Source organism: Rhipicephalus sanguineus, chromosome 3 (assembly GCF_013339695.2).
Source record: "Rhipicephalus sanguineus isolate Rsan-2018 chromosome 3, BIME_Rsan_1.4, whole genome shotgun sequence".
Taxonomy (NCBI): Eukaryota; Metazoa; Arthropoda; class Arachnida; order Ixodida; family Ixodidae; genus Rhipicephalus; species Rhipicephalus sanguineus.
The window spans coordinates 36,270,150-36,288,594 of record NC_051178.1 but is presented as its reverse complement, the minus strand read 5'-3'; the positions used below and the strand labels follow the sequence as shown (position 1 = coordinate 36,288,594).

At 44.5% G+C, this 18,445-nt stretch overlaps 1 protein-coding gene across 1 annotated transcript in view; it reads left to right on the top strand.

Moving 5' to 3' along the window:
* Positions 1 to 18,445, top strand: part of LOC119386558 (elongation factor G, mitochondrial) — a 111,556-nt gene that overhangs the window by 45,445 nt on the left and 47,666 nt on the right. Inside the window, exons 7-9 of the mRNA XM_037653840.1 lie at positions 3,028 to 3,101; positions 9,027 to 9,103; positions 13,227 to 13,384. Coding sequence (XP_037509768.1) covers positions 3,028 to 3,101; positions 9,027 to 9,103; positions 13,227 to 13,384 — 309 coding nt within the window. The remainder of the gene's footprint in view (positions 1 to 3,027; positions 3,102 to 9,026; positions 9,104 to 13,226; positions 13,385 to 18,445) is intronic.

Sequence of the window (18,445 nt, the reverse complement as noted above, 5' to 3'; positions counted from 1 at the left end):
GTATATATACGATGTACAAAGAATAATAGGTGGCTTTTAGCATTATTAATACTATAATTAAGGGACAGAAAGTGTGGAAATAATAAGCATATAGGAAGCATTTTAGGGAATTGAAGTTAAATATTAATAAGCAGTGTAATGACATGGAATTCAAAGGATTAATATGGAAATACATATGCATAACAACATATAGTAACACTATAAATCGTGTAATGCACATATAACTATTGGATAACTGGATGTCAAACAGCAGTCTATGGTGTTACTATACAGACAGGATAACTTAAATGGTACAAGTAACGTGCCCTATGCCTTCCTTGGCTTCATTATCTGCTGGTTTTCATCAAGGTTGGGTCAAACAAAGGAGCGAGCCCTCATTCATTCATTCATAACGAGGGTCTCATTCCGGCAGAGTTGATGCCATCAGGTAGTATGCAGCTGTCCACTCGTTAAAGGTTCACATGCTACGTGATGTCATGGCTAAAAGTGGCGCTGATTAACAATCCCAGGGTTTGCACACTTATAAATACCCGATAAGTGGACGAGGGGACGACTGCCGCTGTAGCTCAGTTATTAAAGGGGTACTGACACAAAATTTCGCGGCCGAGATAGCCTGCTGGATCGATTTCCGTGTACGTGCGTGTACCATCTGCGAAATATCGACAGCGAATAAAGCTTGGAAGGTATTTTATATGAATATTGAAGTTCGCGTGTGCGATCCAGCATTATAGGGCGCACCTATTGCATTGACACCCTCGGAGGTGACCTGAGGTGACCCCCCTACTTCCCCTACGTAACCGTTGTAGCCGGTACAACAAGTTGTGATGACGTCGTAGCCGCCATTTTTGTTTTGACGCGCACGCCGCTGCGCTTTTGGTGTCTCAAGGAAATCGTCGCCAACAGACGACGATGAGGAGGACGATGATAACGAGGACGATGATGGCAACGTCATCGCGCAGCACGTGCGGCAAGCGTGCGAATGCGAGGAGACGACGCGAACAGTGCGGAAGTGCGTCACACTTCTGTGTGCTGACGTGATCGAGCGCTCCAGCCGCTAGGTGGTGATAGTTGCACCCGGAGGCTTGTCGTTTTTGAAACCGAAACTGACACTGGTCGGTAATGAGGAGCCTGTAATTAATTATCTGTCGCGCGCTGCAGCAAACGATGTGCCGTGTTATGACTAACAGGCCCCCAGCAACACATTGCAGCAAAAAAACGAGAGGCCAAAATTTTTGTGTCAGTACTCCTTTAAGAGCACTGGGCGCATGATCCGAAGGCTGCAGGTTCGGCCCCTGCCAGCGGCAAGTTGTCTCTTTATCCACTTTACTTTCCTCACATCTATATCACAACTGTTAAAATACACTTGAAACAGTACAGTTAACGTCCCCTTCCTTGGCTTCATTATCTGCTGGTTTTCATTAAAGGGGCCCTGCAACACTTTTTCAGCATGGTCAGAAAACGCTGTCGATCGGTTGTCGAGGCTCCCGAGAACACGCGAGGCAAACATTATAGCGCAGCACGTGGCCTATGATTTACAATAAATTCTCAAAGGCAGCTAAAAATCGCTTCCTCTTCTCTCAACAAACGATGCTATTTACTCAATATCACTGTGTCATTGACTCAAGTTCCATGCCATTGGCTGATTTTAACATGGCACGCTCAGTAGTTACTGCAGCCGCTGCAAGAGACCGCTTGCCCCCTGCGCGCGCGCTATCGTGCTGAAAGTATGTCACACGTTCGATGAAAAAGAAATTCACCGACGATTACGATACTGCCTAATGCAAATTCTGAGCACAGCTTCATTTGGGGCAAGGCCAACTGTGTTTGAAGTTTTGGCTTTCCGCAAGGTATTGACTCCGCCATATATCATAATTTTTGTGAAGTAGGGCAGCGCCCACTACGCCATTATTTGTCTTTCTGTGGACAAGCGAGGTACCCGCTACACATCTGTAAGGTATTATGTGCACTTTGTTGATGATGCACGTGGCTGATGACAATGAAGAATTACGGCTGAGCACTTTGCAGTGGGTGGGAAGCATTCAACCACACGCTCGTTGCGGAATTAGCATTGTGTGGTGACTGGTTATTTTGCTCTTCTGCCACGCTATATTACATAGGTTAACGTGATTCCTTGCCTGATATGACGCCTGTATAAGTTCTCTTTGCAAGTGAGTTTCAAGCACCAGCGTGGCTCTGTGGTAGAATACTCGACTGCCACACAGAGGACCCAGGTTCAAATTCCATTCGATCCCGGGTATTTTCTTCTTATTTTATTTTTTCATGTCTGTCAGTTACTTTTTCATGTCTATCGGTTATGCCACCGACAGCGACGGCAACGCCACTCAACACAGGAACGGGGGCCTAAGAGCTGCGCTCTAAAAGAAAAAGTGCTCAAGATCACGAGGCGAGCGTGACGAACCTTCTTCCCCTACAATGAGTGGCACAGTGCGGAATAACAGGAAAGGACGGCAACAGAGACAGAGTGCAAAGAGTGCTGACTCTGTGCCATCTCTCTGTTCGCCTGTGCCTTCCCTCCCGGCTTAGCTTCCAGCTCTTTCATGGGGACGATAGAAGAGAGGAAGCAATTACAGCGCGGGACAAATCTCTGTAACTCCGCTCGTACTGGACGGATTCTAAAAATTTTTGCGGTGGTCGATTCATGAGGCGATAAGCTCCTTTAGTGAAGCCATTCTGTGGCTACTTGGAAAAGTGTTGCAGAGCCCCTTTAAGATTGTGGTGGGATGTGATTCTAATTAATTGAGAGGTACTGTCTTTGTGTTAAAAATTTTCAAGGCAAGTAGAAACTGGGCTTTTTGATAGAAGATTATCAATGCCGTAAGGGAAACAGCGCGAAAGACGAGGCCAGTAAAGGCACACAAAGCAACCACACCAACTAGCCGACAAGTTCATCCTTCAAGATTATCAATGCATTCGCTGTACACAAAGTGCCACCAAGATATGAACACTGCAGGCTCAAGTAATGCTGAGCCAGTAAATTATCCAGCGCATCCTATCGAACTTTTGCAGGGAAGAGGTGTGCTATGAGGATCCGCCTGCCGATATGCGGACAGAAATGGAAGAACGACGACACGAGCTCGTTGGTAGGTGCCATTCTGCATGCAGTTTTTCTATTTTATTTCCTATTCATGGAGTAATTTTGGAATTACAGGATAGCCTGAAGGTACACATTATGTCGACACAGCAGTGGCCTCGATTTTGATCAGCTGTAGACATCCCCCCTGAAGTCATACAACAGTTTGAACATCATCGTATTGACTGAATCTTAAGCAATTTGTGAGAACTGTTGTGGAATAGACCTTTTTCAAGCACACGAGCGCCACCAGCGGGCGCGCAAGCGCTCATGGGAAATGTGTGTACGCAGCAGCAGCCGCCGCGACGAGCGCGCGGGCCTCGCGCTGTAGCTTTCCGCTTTCGCTGTGCCAGGGCTTCTTAGACACAGTGAATTTGTCAAGGTGCAACATGTTACTGCGCAATTCAATCACGAACTTCAGTGTTTAGCTGCGACAGCCTCTCGACGATTTCCATCTGTCCCACTGTTGGACCAGTTGAGTGGCTCAGAAGAGTCCCCTTTTATTTATTTATTTATTTTTTTTGGCGCCAGCGTGCTTTACGGCATAAATGAAAAAAAAACACAACTCGGTTGCCTATGAAGTGCAGGAACGGTCTATGATTCGCGGATGCATTTGGAATCAACGTCCATCAACCCTTTCGATGAGTACAGTGTGAGGTTCTGATATTTAAAGAGTACATTAGAAAGTGTAGTCGGCATTTTGGGAAATGAGATACATTCATTGCGTCGCTCGCACCCTATATGTAACTAACGATAAGTGCCTGCTTACCTTCGTTGGTGCTATAACTACATGTTGGAATAATACTTAGAGCGAAAAAGGAAGGAGCAGTACAAGGCAGGAAATGCACAAACCAGCGCTCACACACAACTGAAAATTTCTTGCACGCGTGAAAAAAGTACATATAGTACAAAAAATGGGAGTGCGTCGCGCGTGTCATAAAGAGGCACGAAAAGTCAAACAACCAAGGTGCGTGCTTACAGTCGATTAATAAAGTTGAATTCCTTGTCTTGTAACGACTGAGAAGGTTAACTGACACAAAGTGTGGCGTTATTTGTCGCGTTTTCTCGTGTTGTCTGATTAGTTTGACGGTACAAAATTACGTACTGTGCTTTCGAAGATGGGATTACATTTTCATGACTGACATAGCGATGCGAGATGAGACGGCTCCATTCAATAAATTTCGATGCTTGCTGAGGCACGTATTAATACATCGACCAGTCTGGCCGATGTACATGTGGACGCAAGAAAGGTAAATTTGCGGTTAACTCCTACACAATTTACCAAACAATTGGCATGCCTCTGACCGCATTTTTCTTTGCCCACCGCAGACCCCTGCGACCTTAATGCGACTAAGCTTATTTGGGGCGGCAAACACAACCTTCACCCCCACATCGCTTCCCTACGTTCTTCAGGCCATGCCACTTCTTATACAAACAACTGCAATATTTCTAGTTTCTTCATTATTTACGGATGCAGGACGTCCGTGTTAATCTTTCTTTGCCATGCCAACAGATTTTCGCAAACCGATACAACAATACGCAGGATATCCCGCCTCTTTGATCACTTTGCAGCTGGGAACTACTGCTCATCTTATGTGCACAAGTTTTTTTTCCAATGCCATGCGTAATCATGACATCACAATTCCTCGTTTAACAACATTCGAATTCGCCGACGCGAAATTAAACACCAATTTCGCTGAACGCGGGCTGTAGTGCCTGCAAACATGCTCCGCAGTGAAACTTAAAACCATGTATCAAGAAACTGCAAATTATCAGAGCAAGCTAGGCATCTCGCAATTGAATTCTAGTCCCATCCCTTTTTCTTTAAACACGTTTAGAATGTGCTCACTTCTTTGTACAATGCTTGACTTGTCAATTAAAATAAAATAATCATCTGTGTACCTGAACACTGCAACACCTCTCTACAATTTGGTTAAACCCGATCACGAGCCACTATGGCATTAAATGCCATAGTGGCTTGTGAACAAGTAATCATTGAATAAATACGAATTCGGTGTTCCAGCTCACATTGCTCACGATAGTATGTTTTTACTGCATGTATCGGTACGTGATAACTCGCATGCCGCTTAACTGCTACATCAGGTATACCTCCGCTCAGTAATACCTACATTGACTGCATCATTCCTTTCGCATTTCATGCATAGAGATACATTCAGGTGCGTTCAGACATGTGTAGTATTTAGGATTTAATAATAGTCAACCAGCGGCGACGCGTTTTTTTCGTTTGGTGCTCCCACGGCGCCAATGAGCAACGAGAGACGGAACAGCCGGCGGGCTCGCCGTACACACTTTTCCCACAGTGCTTCGCACACCCGCGGGGGGTTCTGGGATTGCTTGAAAAAGGTCTATTGTCGAGCTGCTCTATTGAATTTTCTAGCAGTCCTGAGCAAGTGTCCCTTTTCTATTTGCATCTTTCAGCTACAGTGGTGCCACCACATGGCAACCGGTGAAAACAGTGATTCGTTGATAGAATGAATACTTGCCTGTCGACAACTTGCAAGTTGTGCTTCGTCCTCATTGTCTTTTGCGACCCATTGCGGGTGCGGCAGGATTATAAAGGATTTCGTTTGTGTAGCATCATGAAACCTTTGTGCTTCAGTACAATACAAGATAATGGGTAGATAATACAAGGTAGATAATAATGCGTAGATAATACGAGAGAAATTGTGGTACTCGTACCGTACTGTGAAAGGCATCGCAAGCGTGCAAGTTCTCCTTTTGACAGGCAACAGAAAACGGGCATTTTAACTGGGCATTGGGAAGCTTTGGGCAGTCCAACGGGCCCGCGATGCAGCAGAGAGACTTTGTATCGATGTGGGAGTGGCCCGCAACGTGCTAGAGCGCGTTTCGAGGGACCAAATAAACTTTATTCATCCATCCATCCATTGGGAAGCCTGTCACATTGGAAATGATGAATTGCAGTTACATATTTTGAATCGGCTGACTTCTTTTTGGATTCCAACAGAATGGCCCGGGTTTTACGTGGCACAACCATGTAAAATCTCAAATAAAAGAAATCTGTGCCGTGTTTGATGCACACCGGACGCCCGATCCAGCGGCACGTCCACATTCCGGCTGCTGCACCGTGTGTCTTGCACTTTATGCACTCAAGCATTAGCTGCTGCTCTCTGAATTATCCTAGCTGGCGAGCGGCAGTGGCTCTGTGCATGCAGGTGTGTGCACTGGATCGACAGCCATATTGGATTTCTCGCAGTGCCCCCTGTAGTCACTGAAAGTTGCGAATCAGATTGTGTTTCCTGAAGCCTCCAGGAAAAATATTCCCTGTGAGGATATTTTCTTTAATGCCTAGGACAAGGGTTCTCAAACTTTCTGGCCTTGAGGAATTCTGACAGCTTTTCCATTGCTACAGTACCCAGCCTTTCCCTCTTTCCACCAATGTTTTGGCATATAATAAGGGGGAAGGGCGGGCAACAGTGCTTCTAAGTCGACTTAACCAAGTGCCGATCATGCCCCACTGGCTTGTAATCTTTAATCTTGAAGGCCATCAGTCTTAAAGAGGGACTTGCCATCATGCAAATGTCGGAGAGTGTGGCTGTTTTTGTTTGCCGTGCCACTTCATGTTGTAAAGCACACACCCACTGTATGGCTACTAGCTACTTTGGGCTCTCCTTGCCATAAATGGTGTCCTCAGATAGGTGAAGTGTTGAAAATTTGTTAATATACGTCACACAGAAAAAAGTGACGTGTCATTTTCAACGCTCGCCATCATGGCTACTTGTGGCTAACACTCCTAGGATCACAGAAATACCCGAGAAAGCGGACGGGAAAAAGAGCGTAGCTCAATGGGTCCCCACCAGGGGCCACTTCCTTTCCATGTATGTCGTAGTAGTTAGTGAGTGCCCTACAGTTGAAGACTACAAAGGATGCCTTTACTAGGTTGTGTCTGATAAGGAATGATAAGGAAGTGAGGCTTTGATCCTCCACCCCTCTTCTTTCGTTGACATGTCCTTTTGAATGGACATTGATAGAGCAGCAGTGAAGCTAAGCCTAAATGTTTGTGTAGCCCACAGTTTGCTTGAAGAGTCATCTCTTGTGTGCATCCAAGTGCTTGTCGCATTTTGATTAACTAGACTAGCGTAGTGCAGTGGCAAACCAGCATGTGTAGAGATGGCACCATCTGATTACAGACAGAACATGAACCTAAAATGATGCATGCACCTCACGTGTCCATTATAAAATGTAATTTAAACAGCCAATATCATCATTCGTCTACAAGAAAAAAAAACTCAACAAGACAGACATGAGGCTCTTGGCTTGCAGAATTTCGAAATTGATTCTTGCATCTACAGAACACACAAATTTTAAGATGTGCATCTTAACGCCATTGCCACTTGTGTCTCTGCTTGCTCGCAGACTCCTGCATGCAATGGTTTCGATGAAACCAAAATGCAGTGCAATCTTGCTTCTCTAAATTAATAAATTGTGCATTAATAGAGTAGGACAGGATCGTTTTGCATCAATTCCTTGTGGTACTCTCAAATGCCCATCGCAGAGCCCAGTTTCAGAACCCCTGGTGTAGAGCATTTCTTGCTACCCCGCAGCCATTTGAAGTGACCGACGAGCTGGGTATCTTATCATGACACACGCATGAATGCACTGTGCGCAAATTATGTCCGCAAAGCACACTGAGTAAAGATAGATAAAAAATGTTCTGATGGCAGTATTTCAAGTCCTGTGCCATCGCTTGGGTACTTTAAAGATTAAGGTGCAGGCAGATGCATAGTGCATTCTCCACATCACCTTGAGAACATGCAATGTGCCAGCACACTGAGATGCTCGACACATTTTCACAATGCTCATGGTTTAATCGAACGTGCATGCACATGATTACTTTAAGAAACACTTTGTCAGCTACAATGTTGTATGCCTTGGTTGTGACAATCACCATTGGATGGCTTCTAGTGTAATTTTCTTTTTGTTATTTTATGTGGGCTTCTGATGGAGAATATTCATTGTAGAGAGAATTTACTTGTAGTGAATACATTGGGACATTATATTGCAGCTTTTCAAAGCCAACTATCACGTTGATGCTACAGCATGGTTCACTGGCAACAGCTTATAAGAGGTCAGTGCAGATATGTGGCGGGCTAGCTGGGAATGCCATGGGTTCATTCTCAAGAAGCTTGCTTGTTCGATCACAGAGTGTGTAACTGCCTGCTGTCCGCACAGTCTCAATCAAGTGAGAAGCTTACTGTTCATCATACCAGTGTTGTGGTCATCAAGTGAGACATTTTAGTTAAAAGCGGATGTTTACTGCAGTATATTGAGCGAATAAAATTACATTTTTATGATTGTTAGATGCATTGCTGTTTCTTATCAGTGGCCTTTTTGTCGATGTATGAGTTGCCTGTCCAAGACCTCTGCAGAAAAAATGATCTCAGCAATGATGATTTTTCTCCCAATGTGCCTAAAAATGTCCGGAAGAAAGTAAACATGCAGGAGGAATCACACCTCGTACAAGTGGCCGATACTGCAGCTGTTCATTACCGCTATGCTAGAGGGTTGATGGAGGCGAAATGCTAGAGGCCTCTGTTCTTAGATTTAGGTTCATGTTAAAATAAAAGACATTTCTGGAGCTTTCCACTATGGCCTTCCTCATAGTCATGTCATGCTTTTGCCACATAAAACCCCAAATATTAAAATTAATGCTACAGGTGGCATTATCGTGCTAGATGGAGAAAAAGGCGTCTACTTCTGCTGCTTGTACCATTGGTCCCCGATTTTCGTTTCTTCTGGATTATCCCATTTTAATGGGAGAAGAATCGTCTGAGAAATCGATTGCTCTTCATTGCAAAGGCCTTGGAAAACATGAGGAAGGCCAGAGAATAGGACAAAAGAGATTCGCTGTACATCTTGGACCACAGTGTCTGAATTTGGCTTGACTTTCACACAGAACACGTTTCCAATGTGGACGAGGTGCTTGGGGAGATGTACTTGGAAGAGAAGACGCCCTCAGAAGAGCAACTAATGGCAAGTAGACATTCTCTACTTTGTTACAGTGCAATGTAGCGTCTTTGAGTTGTCTAATGAGAGCAGCATTCTGGGCAAGTTTGTGTTCCATTACTGGAGTTGGTTGTGCACTTTGGAAGGACTGTCATGACACTCGGTTCATGCCATGACGAAACCGTGGTTGCTAACGACGTGATCATAGGAACGACAACAAAAGAGGTTTCACTGTGGGCGAAGCGCAAGAAACGTAAACGGAAAAGAGGAGACCGACACAAGACGGGTGCTACACTTCAACTGGTTTTTAATCGCAGAAATCACACGCAAGAAAACTAACAAACAAAGCAACCACGGCAAAACCCGGCCTGATAACAAAAGAACCAGCAACACATTCAACTCTCTGAATATGAGAGGTAAGTGCACCACCAGGGTGACGTGTCCCTTTGCAAACAACCTTGCTGCACCACGTGCATGCCTACCCCTTTTCCAACAAGTGTATTTCATTATGTTATAGTGCCACAGATGACTGGCTCATGCATGAATTTCCATGTTTATTTATCTGGTAAGCCTCTGCCGCTTCATGCGCGCTCTTGTTTTTAGGACGAAAGATCATGGAAGTTTTTTCACCGAAGACCGGTGCGCAGCCACAACTCTTGCAATGCATGGCCAAATGAGAATAGAGTGCACCCTTCAGTGAGCTATGATGCTCACGTTTCCAGTTCGGCCTACGTGTGCCTTCCCACAACTGGTGGGCAAGCGGTATACCACCCCGCACTCGCAAGGCACAAATTTCATTTAGTGCTTCACATTACATGTGGCTTGCTCGGATCAGTTGTCACGGTCTTTTCTAGAAACTGCAGCACAAATTGTTCCCAATTTACGGTGCGATGTGAAAACCACATCAACCTTGTAATTCCTGGCCACATTTTCGAGGCGGTGAGACAGAGCATGAACATAGGGAATGGCCTCCACTTGCTTGATATAAACCTTGGCAATGCCTTCCCCACATTCTACTGACTTGAGGCTTCTTAAAGCTTTCTCACAAGACAGTGAAATTACTGAATTGGGATAGCCAACTTCTTTCAGTCTTTTGATTTGCGACATCGCGCTCGCTTGCAAGGAGTGAATGCAAGATTTGGATAGAGCCGACCGCAAACATGATGTGGCTATGCCTATTTTTACCAGCTTGGAGTGACTGGATCTGAAATCCAGGATAGGTTTCATTGATCTTGGGAGATACTGCCAGCAGACATGGGCGCCAGAAAAATCGAGCCTAAGGTCTAGGTACTAGACCTAGGAAAAGAGGTTTGCTACAGCCGCTGAAGCCTTGGTCGTCAACAGCATGATTGTGGATGGCAACCACGCCTTCCTGAGGGCAGAACATGAGAGCCAGCACCTTGGGACATTGTGTGTAGTTCTTTCTTATGAACAAGGATTACGTTGCATGCAAAAGGCTCGACATAGAGAGTTCCAATTAAACAAGTCACCAAAATCGACAAATGCCTGGAAGTGTCAATGTTCACGTGGAAAATAAAAATAAAAATGAAATTAAATATTCTGTATAATATTCTCTGCTTTTTCGTTTCAAATAAATACCCACTTAACTTTTGAGGAACTACTTTTCTCTAAATAACCACTGACTTGTAGGCTAAGGGGCCATGCTTTAATTATAGTACACTGTTTAGTTGCTTGATTGTGTATTGCATGCATCATTCCTCTTCATATGAGCCTTGTGGGTGGCGAAGCTGTGGGCACATGTCACCATTGTTACAGATACCAAGCTGTTTCTATTTACCAGCTTGATTTTAGATATGAAGCGTTTCTTAGCAAACCAAAGGTACTTTGACCGTTTCTATCTATGTGTCTATCTATCTAGCCACCTACGTCTGGGTGCTCTCGTGGTCGTCCCCTTAACATGACACATATATCAAAATTTGTATAGGAGGGCATTACTGTATGACAAACACAATGAACCGGTCATTGCATGAATAGCATGAGATACTTGTTGCGTACATCATGAAACCCTTTCCTTCAGTCACGTGTGGCACATAACCGTATACCACGGCCCGTGGAATGCAGGTTTGAGCCACAGGTGATTCACAATTTGTATCAACCCAGGAACGGGGATAACAGACTTTAAAAAAATATTTACGCTGTCGCGTTATGGAGCTTGTGCCACAGAAATGCGGTGCAGGCGTCGACAGTGTTGTGGGAGAGGAACATATCAGAGGGACGGAAAGATTGAAAATCACGGTTAGAGCCACATTCGAACCGAGGCAATCTGCATGGCAATCAAGTATTCATCCACAGAGCTATGCCAGTGCTTGAAGCTGCTTACAGAAAAGACCCTATAATGGCTTCATATTGCAGCAACATCAGCTGTGGTAGCAGTGTTCACTATCGGCGCTTGTAACAATGTAGAAAACATTGCATATTAACTCCTATGACTCGCCAAGCTATGGTCAACCATAAATACTCAGAATGCACAAAGAAGTCTGTCCAAGTCTTCACGCTTTACTGAAAGCAATAAAGAAAATTCGGTATAGGCCACTAATCACCTACTGCTTCGCATGACACCGACTCCCCGAAAGAGTGGGATCTACCGAATTTATGCTCTTTGATCCTTTCTCAGCATGAACACCATGCCAACGCACGGTTGATTTGAAACTTGCAGCTTTCTTTAGAAGAGACAGCAAATGTGCTATATGAGAGAAATGTTAGCTTGTATTTAAAGGCATACTGAGAGAGAGAGAGGAATACTTTCCAGCAGGTTGCTGGGCTGGGCTCCCTGCTAGGAGTCTCCTGGCAGCTTTCTCGGCCTGCTGGATCACCCAGAGTTGCTTGTCCTGGCCTGAATTGCTGAACAGCCTTCATTGGAGGCTGCGACTCCAGTAGTGCTTGTTAAGGCTGGACATGCAGCCCATAGAACGTGATCAAGCGTGGCTCTGATGTTACAATACTGGCATAAATAAAGAGACATAAAGAGATAGGCTTGCCTAATCAAGGATAACTTCGGCATTTTGCACACGTGCGTGCATGAGATAGTATTTTTTTGTTTCTTTTTTGTTCTTGTGCCTTTATGTGCTTGACAATGAGCATGCGCTCAAGCTTGTTATCTGGCTTTAAAAGCTAAAATCTTCCTTTCGATAAACTCAGTTGCGAGTACAGCATTGTTTGTGTTTGTTACTTTCTTGGTCTCGTCCTTTACACTGTTGTTAAAGTACCATGGCCTAAGTAGTTGTGTATAATTCGAGATATATGTGGTGCATGATGATGGGCTTTGTGTATGTTCATGTTTGTAGCTGCCGCCCTTGAAAGGACTGGGCCCGATTTAGCTTGGGGTGAGGTGGAGGGCACCCCTGCCTTTGTATTCGATAACGTTGAGTAATGTCACAGAATTTAGTGAGCTAATCGTCCCATTCTCATACCGCCGTGAAAGAGTCCGTTTGGGTGGCAGCTTCTTCTAATGCTGCTCGGAATGTGAGACCTCTAGCCATCTTGTGCGCCACTTCATTTGGACACTGAAGGCGAATAAGATTTTATGTAAAATTGAAAGGCTTGAAAACATCTAGAATGTCTATAGTATACATTGCAGTGCATTGCGCTGCATTATAAGACGGAATATAATGCAACTTGTGCAATTCAGTCTGATTAATGCAAAATAGAACTACCTGATGTCACTTACTGAAGAACTTGTTGCAAAAGGGAGCTTCTCGGGCAGTAAAGGGTGAGCATGGTGAATGGTATGTCCGAAACCCATTCTTGGAAGCAGGTGGTTTGAATTGCGCTAATGGAATGCAGACCAGTAAAACGTGATTTTCTTTCAAACTAAGCATTTTCTTGCCAAGAAACAAGCACTACGAAGTTTCTGGAGCACGATCCACATGGACTTGCCTTCAGTGTCCCTTTATGCAGTGCACCTGCTGTGCAATCTCTTATAAGTTATTCCTCTATGGTGCTTCTTTTACACAATGCTACTTTTTTGTGTTGTGCTGTCAGGTATTCTGCTACAGACAACGGTCTCATTTTGTGTGCTTAATCAGGTTAAGACATCCAACACTCGCAGCAACTTGAGATGATGTCACAGTTATTTTAGAAGTATGCGACTGTTTGGGTGGAGAGAGGGTGCTCACCTCCCTTGTGGCAGGCGGGCATCCGCCGTGCTTGTGTGCAGCGCAAGTTCTTCCCTGTGCTGCTGGGCACTGCACTGCGCAACAAAGGTGTGCAGCCCCTGTTGGACGCGGTGGTCCAGTACCTGCCCAATCCTTCCGAGGTCACAAACTATGCCCTGGATGAAAGAGACCTGTACGTATGCACTGCATGTTTCTGGTGCCTTGCACCACAACCAAGCTTGGAAGGCCGCGATACCTCAGTGTAATGCCATACATTGGAAAAAAAGCTCGTGCTATGTGCAGGTTTTTCTTGAGCACCGATTTAAGCAAAATTATGTGATCAGTTGTAAAAAAAGCACCTCTAACCTCTTTGCAAAATTAAAAAAACCTGAAGGAAAGTGGTTGTAAAATGATCTGGCCTTGGTCTGTTGCCGGGGTCTCAAACATGCGGCCTGTGGGCCTCTCGCTAGCGGCCTGGTCCACACGACTGTCTTCAACTCGCGTTGAGTGGTGTAAAGCATTTTTTTGTGAGGCACCCCCTGTGGTCACCATTTGTTGATACATCACCGTGAAACAACCACTCTATATTTCAATATTGTCGTCCAGAATTTAGTCATTTTGGAGATTGGTATATCAATATGTTGGAATCGTGGCGCCAAATCCCGTTCAGAAATGACCCATTATGAGACATGGGAAAGGTCTTCCTTCACATGGCAACTGAAACTTTATACAAACTGCTACCCCCTCTCTCTTCTTCATTCTCTTGAGCATACCTCTACCACAAGTCTTGCTCGATATGCCACTTCTCTAAATCTGCACTTTCCTGCTTTGTGGCATCTGTGTCATGAAGCTTTGTACTGCATTTCACTAGAGCTGTGCAAATAGCAGAATTTTGGGTGTGAAGCGAATTCGAATATTGAAGTGTGAGTGCGAATCGAATAGAATATTTTTCGAATATTTCTAGAATATTTTTCGAATATCTTCGAAGCGCAAGTGCAGAAAAAAAAGGTTAGAGAGTATTCCTAAGCATATTCTTATGAGATAGCAACACGAAAGTGTTTCTTTTTGCTAGGTTGATGAAGCACTGGCAGGGTGGTGTTTCATAGTTGTGTTATCAAGAATGAGGCAATGTAGAGGCCGAATTCTATTTATGTACATGATTTGGTGCGACCAAAGTGTTGCCGACAACACTTTACACGTGATAGGCAAAGATGCCATTTCCTCAGACTCTCCTCTTTCAACTTCTGTGGAGGCCCAACTGATGTGGCGGACAAGGGTGTGCTCCCTTCAAGTCCGGTGTTCCAAAACTGCCTCGTAGACGTTGATATAAAGAACGTCTGAAATTTTGGATGCTAAAAAGCTTCGGCGTCCGATTTTTCGGACTTCCTGCCCAAATTTCAGGTCCAAAACAGCATTAATTGAGCCCCCACCTCTGCCACATCTTTCATCTCCATGTTGGAACCAGCGTTTTCGTGAGTTAGTAAATTTGCGACCGGTAGAAGAGCTTGAAAGGCAGCTTTGCCGCAATACCAGGGTGTGATGAGGTGAAGCATATTGAAAAATCTAGGGACCACTTCCAATCGGACGTTGACTGTGTCTTGGCAAAGTTCGACCGTAACGGAGCTTGAAAGGCAGCTTTGCCGCAATACGAGTGTAATGAGGTGAAGCATATTGAAAATCTGAAGGGGTCACTTTTAATCGGATGTTGACTGTATTTGTTTTTGGGAAGTTCGAATAGTTCGAATAGTAAAATTCCAGTGCGAATCGAATCGAATAGCAAACACTATTAGAAAAATATTCGAAATTTCGAATATTCGCGCACCCCTACATTTCACTGTATCGGGTGGATCACCTGAATGTCATTTGTTGATTATTCAGACATACTGCAGGTCGGGTCTGCGGCCTCAGCAAGAAGCGCATACTACATTGACTGTGATAAATGCATAAAATGTCACACAAGTGAACACCAAACAGGAGTTAAACCTCAATATATAGTTAACACCAGTATAACAAAATTCGCTGTATAATTAATAACTATGTCCAATGCCATCTACAGTGGAATCTCGTTAATACGGTTTTTGTGGGCACTGGAAAATGAAATATCCAAAAATGTATTATCCAAAGCAAGCTCCAAAAAGTAACAAAACAGGCTTACTTGGTGTTCACACATCGTCACAGCTTCTTGTGATGATGAGTGACACTGCCCCGCATAACATGCGTGTTATGCGGAGCAGCATCACTCAGCATTGCATGAGTCACAGCCAACACTTTTATTCAGCAACTTTAAAATATTTTTTCTTTCTTTGTTTAAACATCAGTGAACAACCTCTTTTGGAAGTTAAAAAAAAAGGAACCTGCTGTTTCTTCACTCAACCGAGCACTTGTTACGAAGCCCTGACGAGTGTATCACACTGCAAATCCAAAAAGAGGCAGGTGTCAGGGGAAAATGTAAGCTTGTGATGAAAAATTAGTAGGCAGGGGTTGTGCACAACCCCTGTTTACGGAATATTGAAAGTGCATCACCTAGTCGCCACAGTTATCATCTTGGTTGTCATCTTAGTGGTTGGCATCTTCAGCGGTCGCCTCTGCAGTAATTTCTTCCACACTGTGCAACTGCCATGTTTGTCATCCACACACAAACACTCTTCCTGGGAACGTTCAAGTGATCCCAGTCTGGGATCTCTAGCATAACGTCTTCCTGGTCACTTGGTGAGTCGCACTCACAGTAGAAACCACATTTTAGAGTGCAGCTATTAGGCGCCTGTTCCTGCGTTGAGCAGCGTCGCCGTCGGTGGCGTAACCGATAGACATGAAAAAATAAAATGAGAAAAAAAAATACCCAGGATCGAATGGGATTTGAAACCGGGCCTTCTGCGTGGCAGTCGAGTATTCTACCACAGAGCCACGCTGGTGCTTGAAACTCATTTGCAAAGAGACCCTATACAGGCGTCATGGCGGGCAAGGAATCGCGTTAACCTATGTAATATAGCATGGCAGAAGAGCAAAATAACCAGTCCTCACACAATGCTAATTGCGCAACGAGTGTGTGGTTGAATGCTTCCCACCCACTGCAAAGTGCTCAGCCATAATTCGTCATCAGCCACATGCAGCATCAACAAAGTGCACACAACACCTTCCGGATGTGTAGTGGGTACCTTGCTTATCTGCAGAAAGACGAATAATGGTGTAGTGGGTGCTGTCCTACTTCACAGAAATTATGATTTATGGCGTAGTCAATATGTTGCGGAAAGCCAAAACTTCAAACACAGTTGGCCTTGCCCCAACATGAAGCTGTGCTCAGAATTCGCATTAGGCAGTATCGTAATCGTCGGTGAAGTTTCTTTTTAAGGCAGAAAGCAATGCCTTCTGCCTTGGCATGACCTCATGCCAAAAAGTGAATGGAATAGAGAAGTCCATTCCAGCTGCTGCCCTTATCTTGACCACTGCACTGGCAAGCTTTGTGCAAAGAAGGGAAAACAGCGCTGAATTTTAGGCGAATACAAAGGAAGACAGGCGACAATTACAGGTGCTGACTTACAACTGGATCCACTTGCCCGAGCCTTAACCCTAGCAAGGCAAGCTTTGGAAATGACATTTCAAATAGGATGTGGTGTTAGGTGGGGATTGACCTTTTTGTAAATAGCTAACATCAACTGTTGAAAAATACAGTAGCATATGAAAGCATTTCTTCATGATAATGCTTTCTCGTGACTTGTTAAAGTGGCTGATTGGGCGAGTTGGTGATTCATGATACTTAAAATACGAGTGCGTAATTTAAACAGGGACTTCGGAAGACAAGGACAAGCGCATGTCCTAGACAAGGATGTGTTTGTCCTTGTCTTCCAAAGTCCCTGTTTGTTACGCGCTGGTATTTTAAGTTTCTCTGTCACTATTATTGTATTTCTAGATCTTTTGTAGTTTACTGTAAAGTTGGTTCATTTTGTATTAAATTGTATGACGTGATGTTGTCTTGAATTTTTAATCACTTTGAGTTGTAACCTTGATGTAATCCTTGTTGTGTGCCATGTATATGGGAGCTTGGGCATTCTCAAGTGAATTTGTTTGGACGTTTTGCCCGAGTAGAGCATGTGAACAGAACTTGAACAGCGCAGTTATCAAGAAACAGAAAATCTTTCTGTTTTCAGCTGGCATCTTGGCATCGAGCAATGCCAGAAATTCAGTAAAAGTAGCACGAGTCATCCACAGTTTCTTGTTAGCCTTGTAAGTCATGACTGGAAGGCTTGAATTATGTGGGAAACATAGTGGCTTCCGGAATATGCCAATGATTGTGAGCTTACGTCAGCAATGACACATACATGCACTGTCACCCTTTCCTTCGCATGCCTTGTCCTTCATGCTTCTCTCAGGCAGGAGGTGCCTGCTACGTCAGCGTTGAGAACATTCTCTGGTTGATACTGGGACGTCAGTGCTGGCATTGCGTTGACGTTCTTCCTTTGCCGAAAACTGCCCTGTGGAACAAGTTGTGTTGTGCCTTAAAGGGGTACTGACACGAATATTTTCTGTTGTCGTTTTTTTGCGTTAAATGAAAGGTCAAGCCCTCAAGAGCCTAGAAAAGGTAATGCTAAGCGCGAGTGCGCCCTGAAAAAGTAATTACAGTATGTTTTTAAGAGCTAGTTTCGGTTCCTACTGTACCCTGACGTCACAACACGGTATGGGCTTCTCGTCACGTCCTTGCACAATATATAGTGACGTTTCCACGCACAAGCGGCCATTTTGGAAGTTTTGATGACGTACAAGCAGCCATCTTGGAAGTTTCGGTACCTAACGTCATCACAACAAGCCAGACTGCTGCGTGAAGTCACCAGAATTTGTACTGTAGCCTGACGTCAAGCTAATGTCGATGTCAGTAGGTGCGCCATGGAAAAATTGACTTTAATATCAAATTAAAATATCTTATCAGCATTTGCTGAGCTTCACACTTGCTCAGAGCCGTCTCTGCATACAGGAGATTTGTATGGCAGAGTAAACTCGCCTTCAAAAAAAGGTGTCAGTACCCCTTTAAACCGATGCAGACATGGAAGCCTTCGATACTTGAGGGCAGTGCGATGTAATCGGCACTCTCCTGTAAAACTTTGCTATCGATGTTCTTTGTGGCCAATGTTTTGCCAGTGTCAGCACACAACACGTGTTTCTCCACTAGTGTGTTTGTGGATTGCTGGAATGTGATTTAACGTAGTACAGTTTATACAGTAGAACCCCGCTGTTACGTTCCTCACTGCTGCGTATTCCCGGC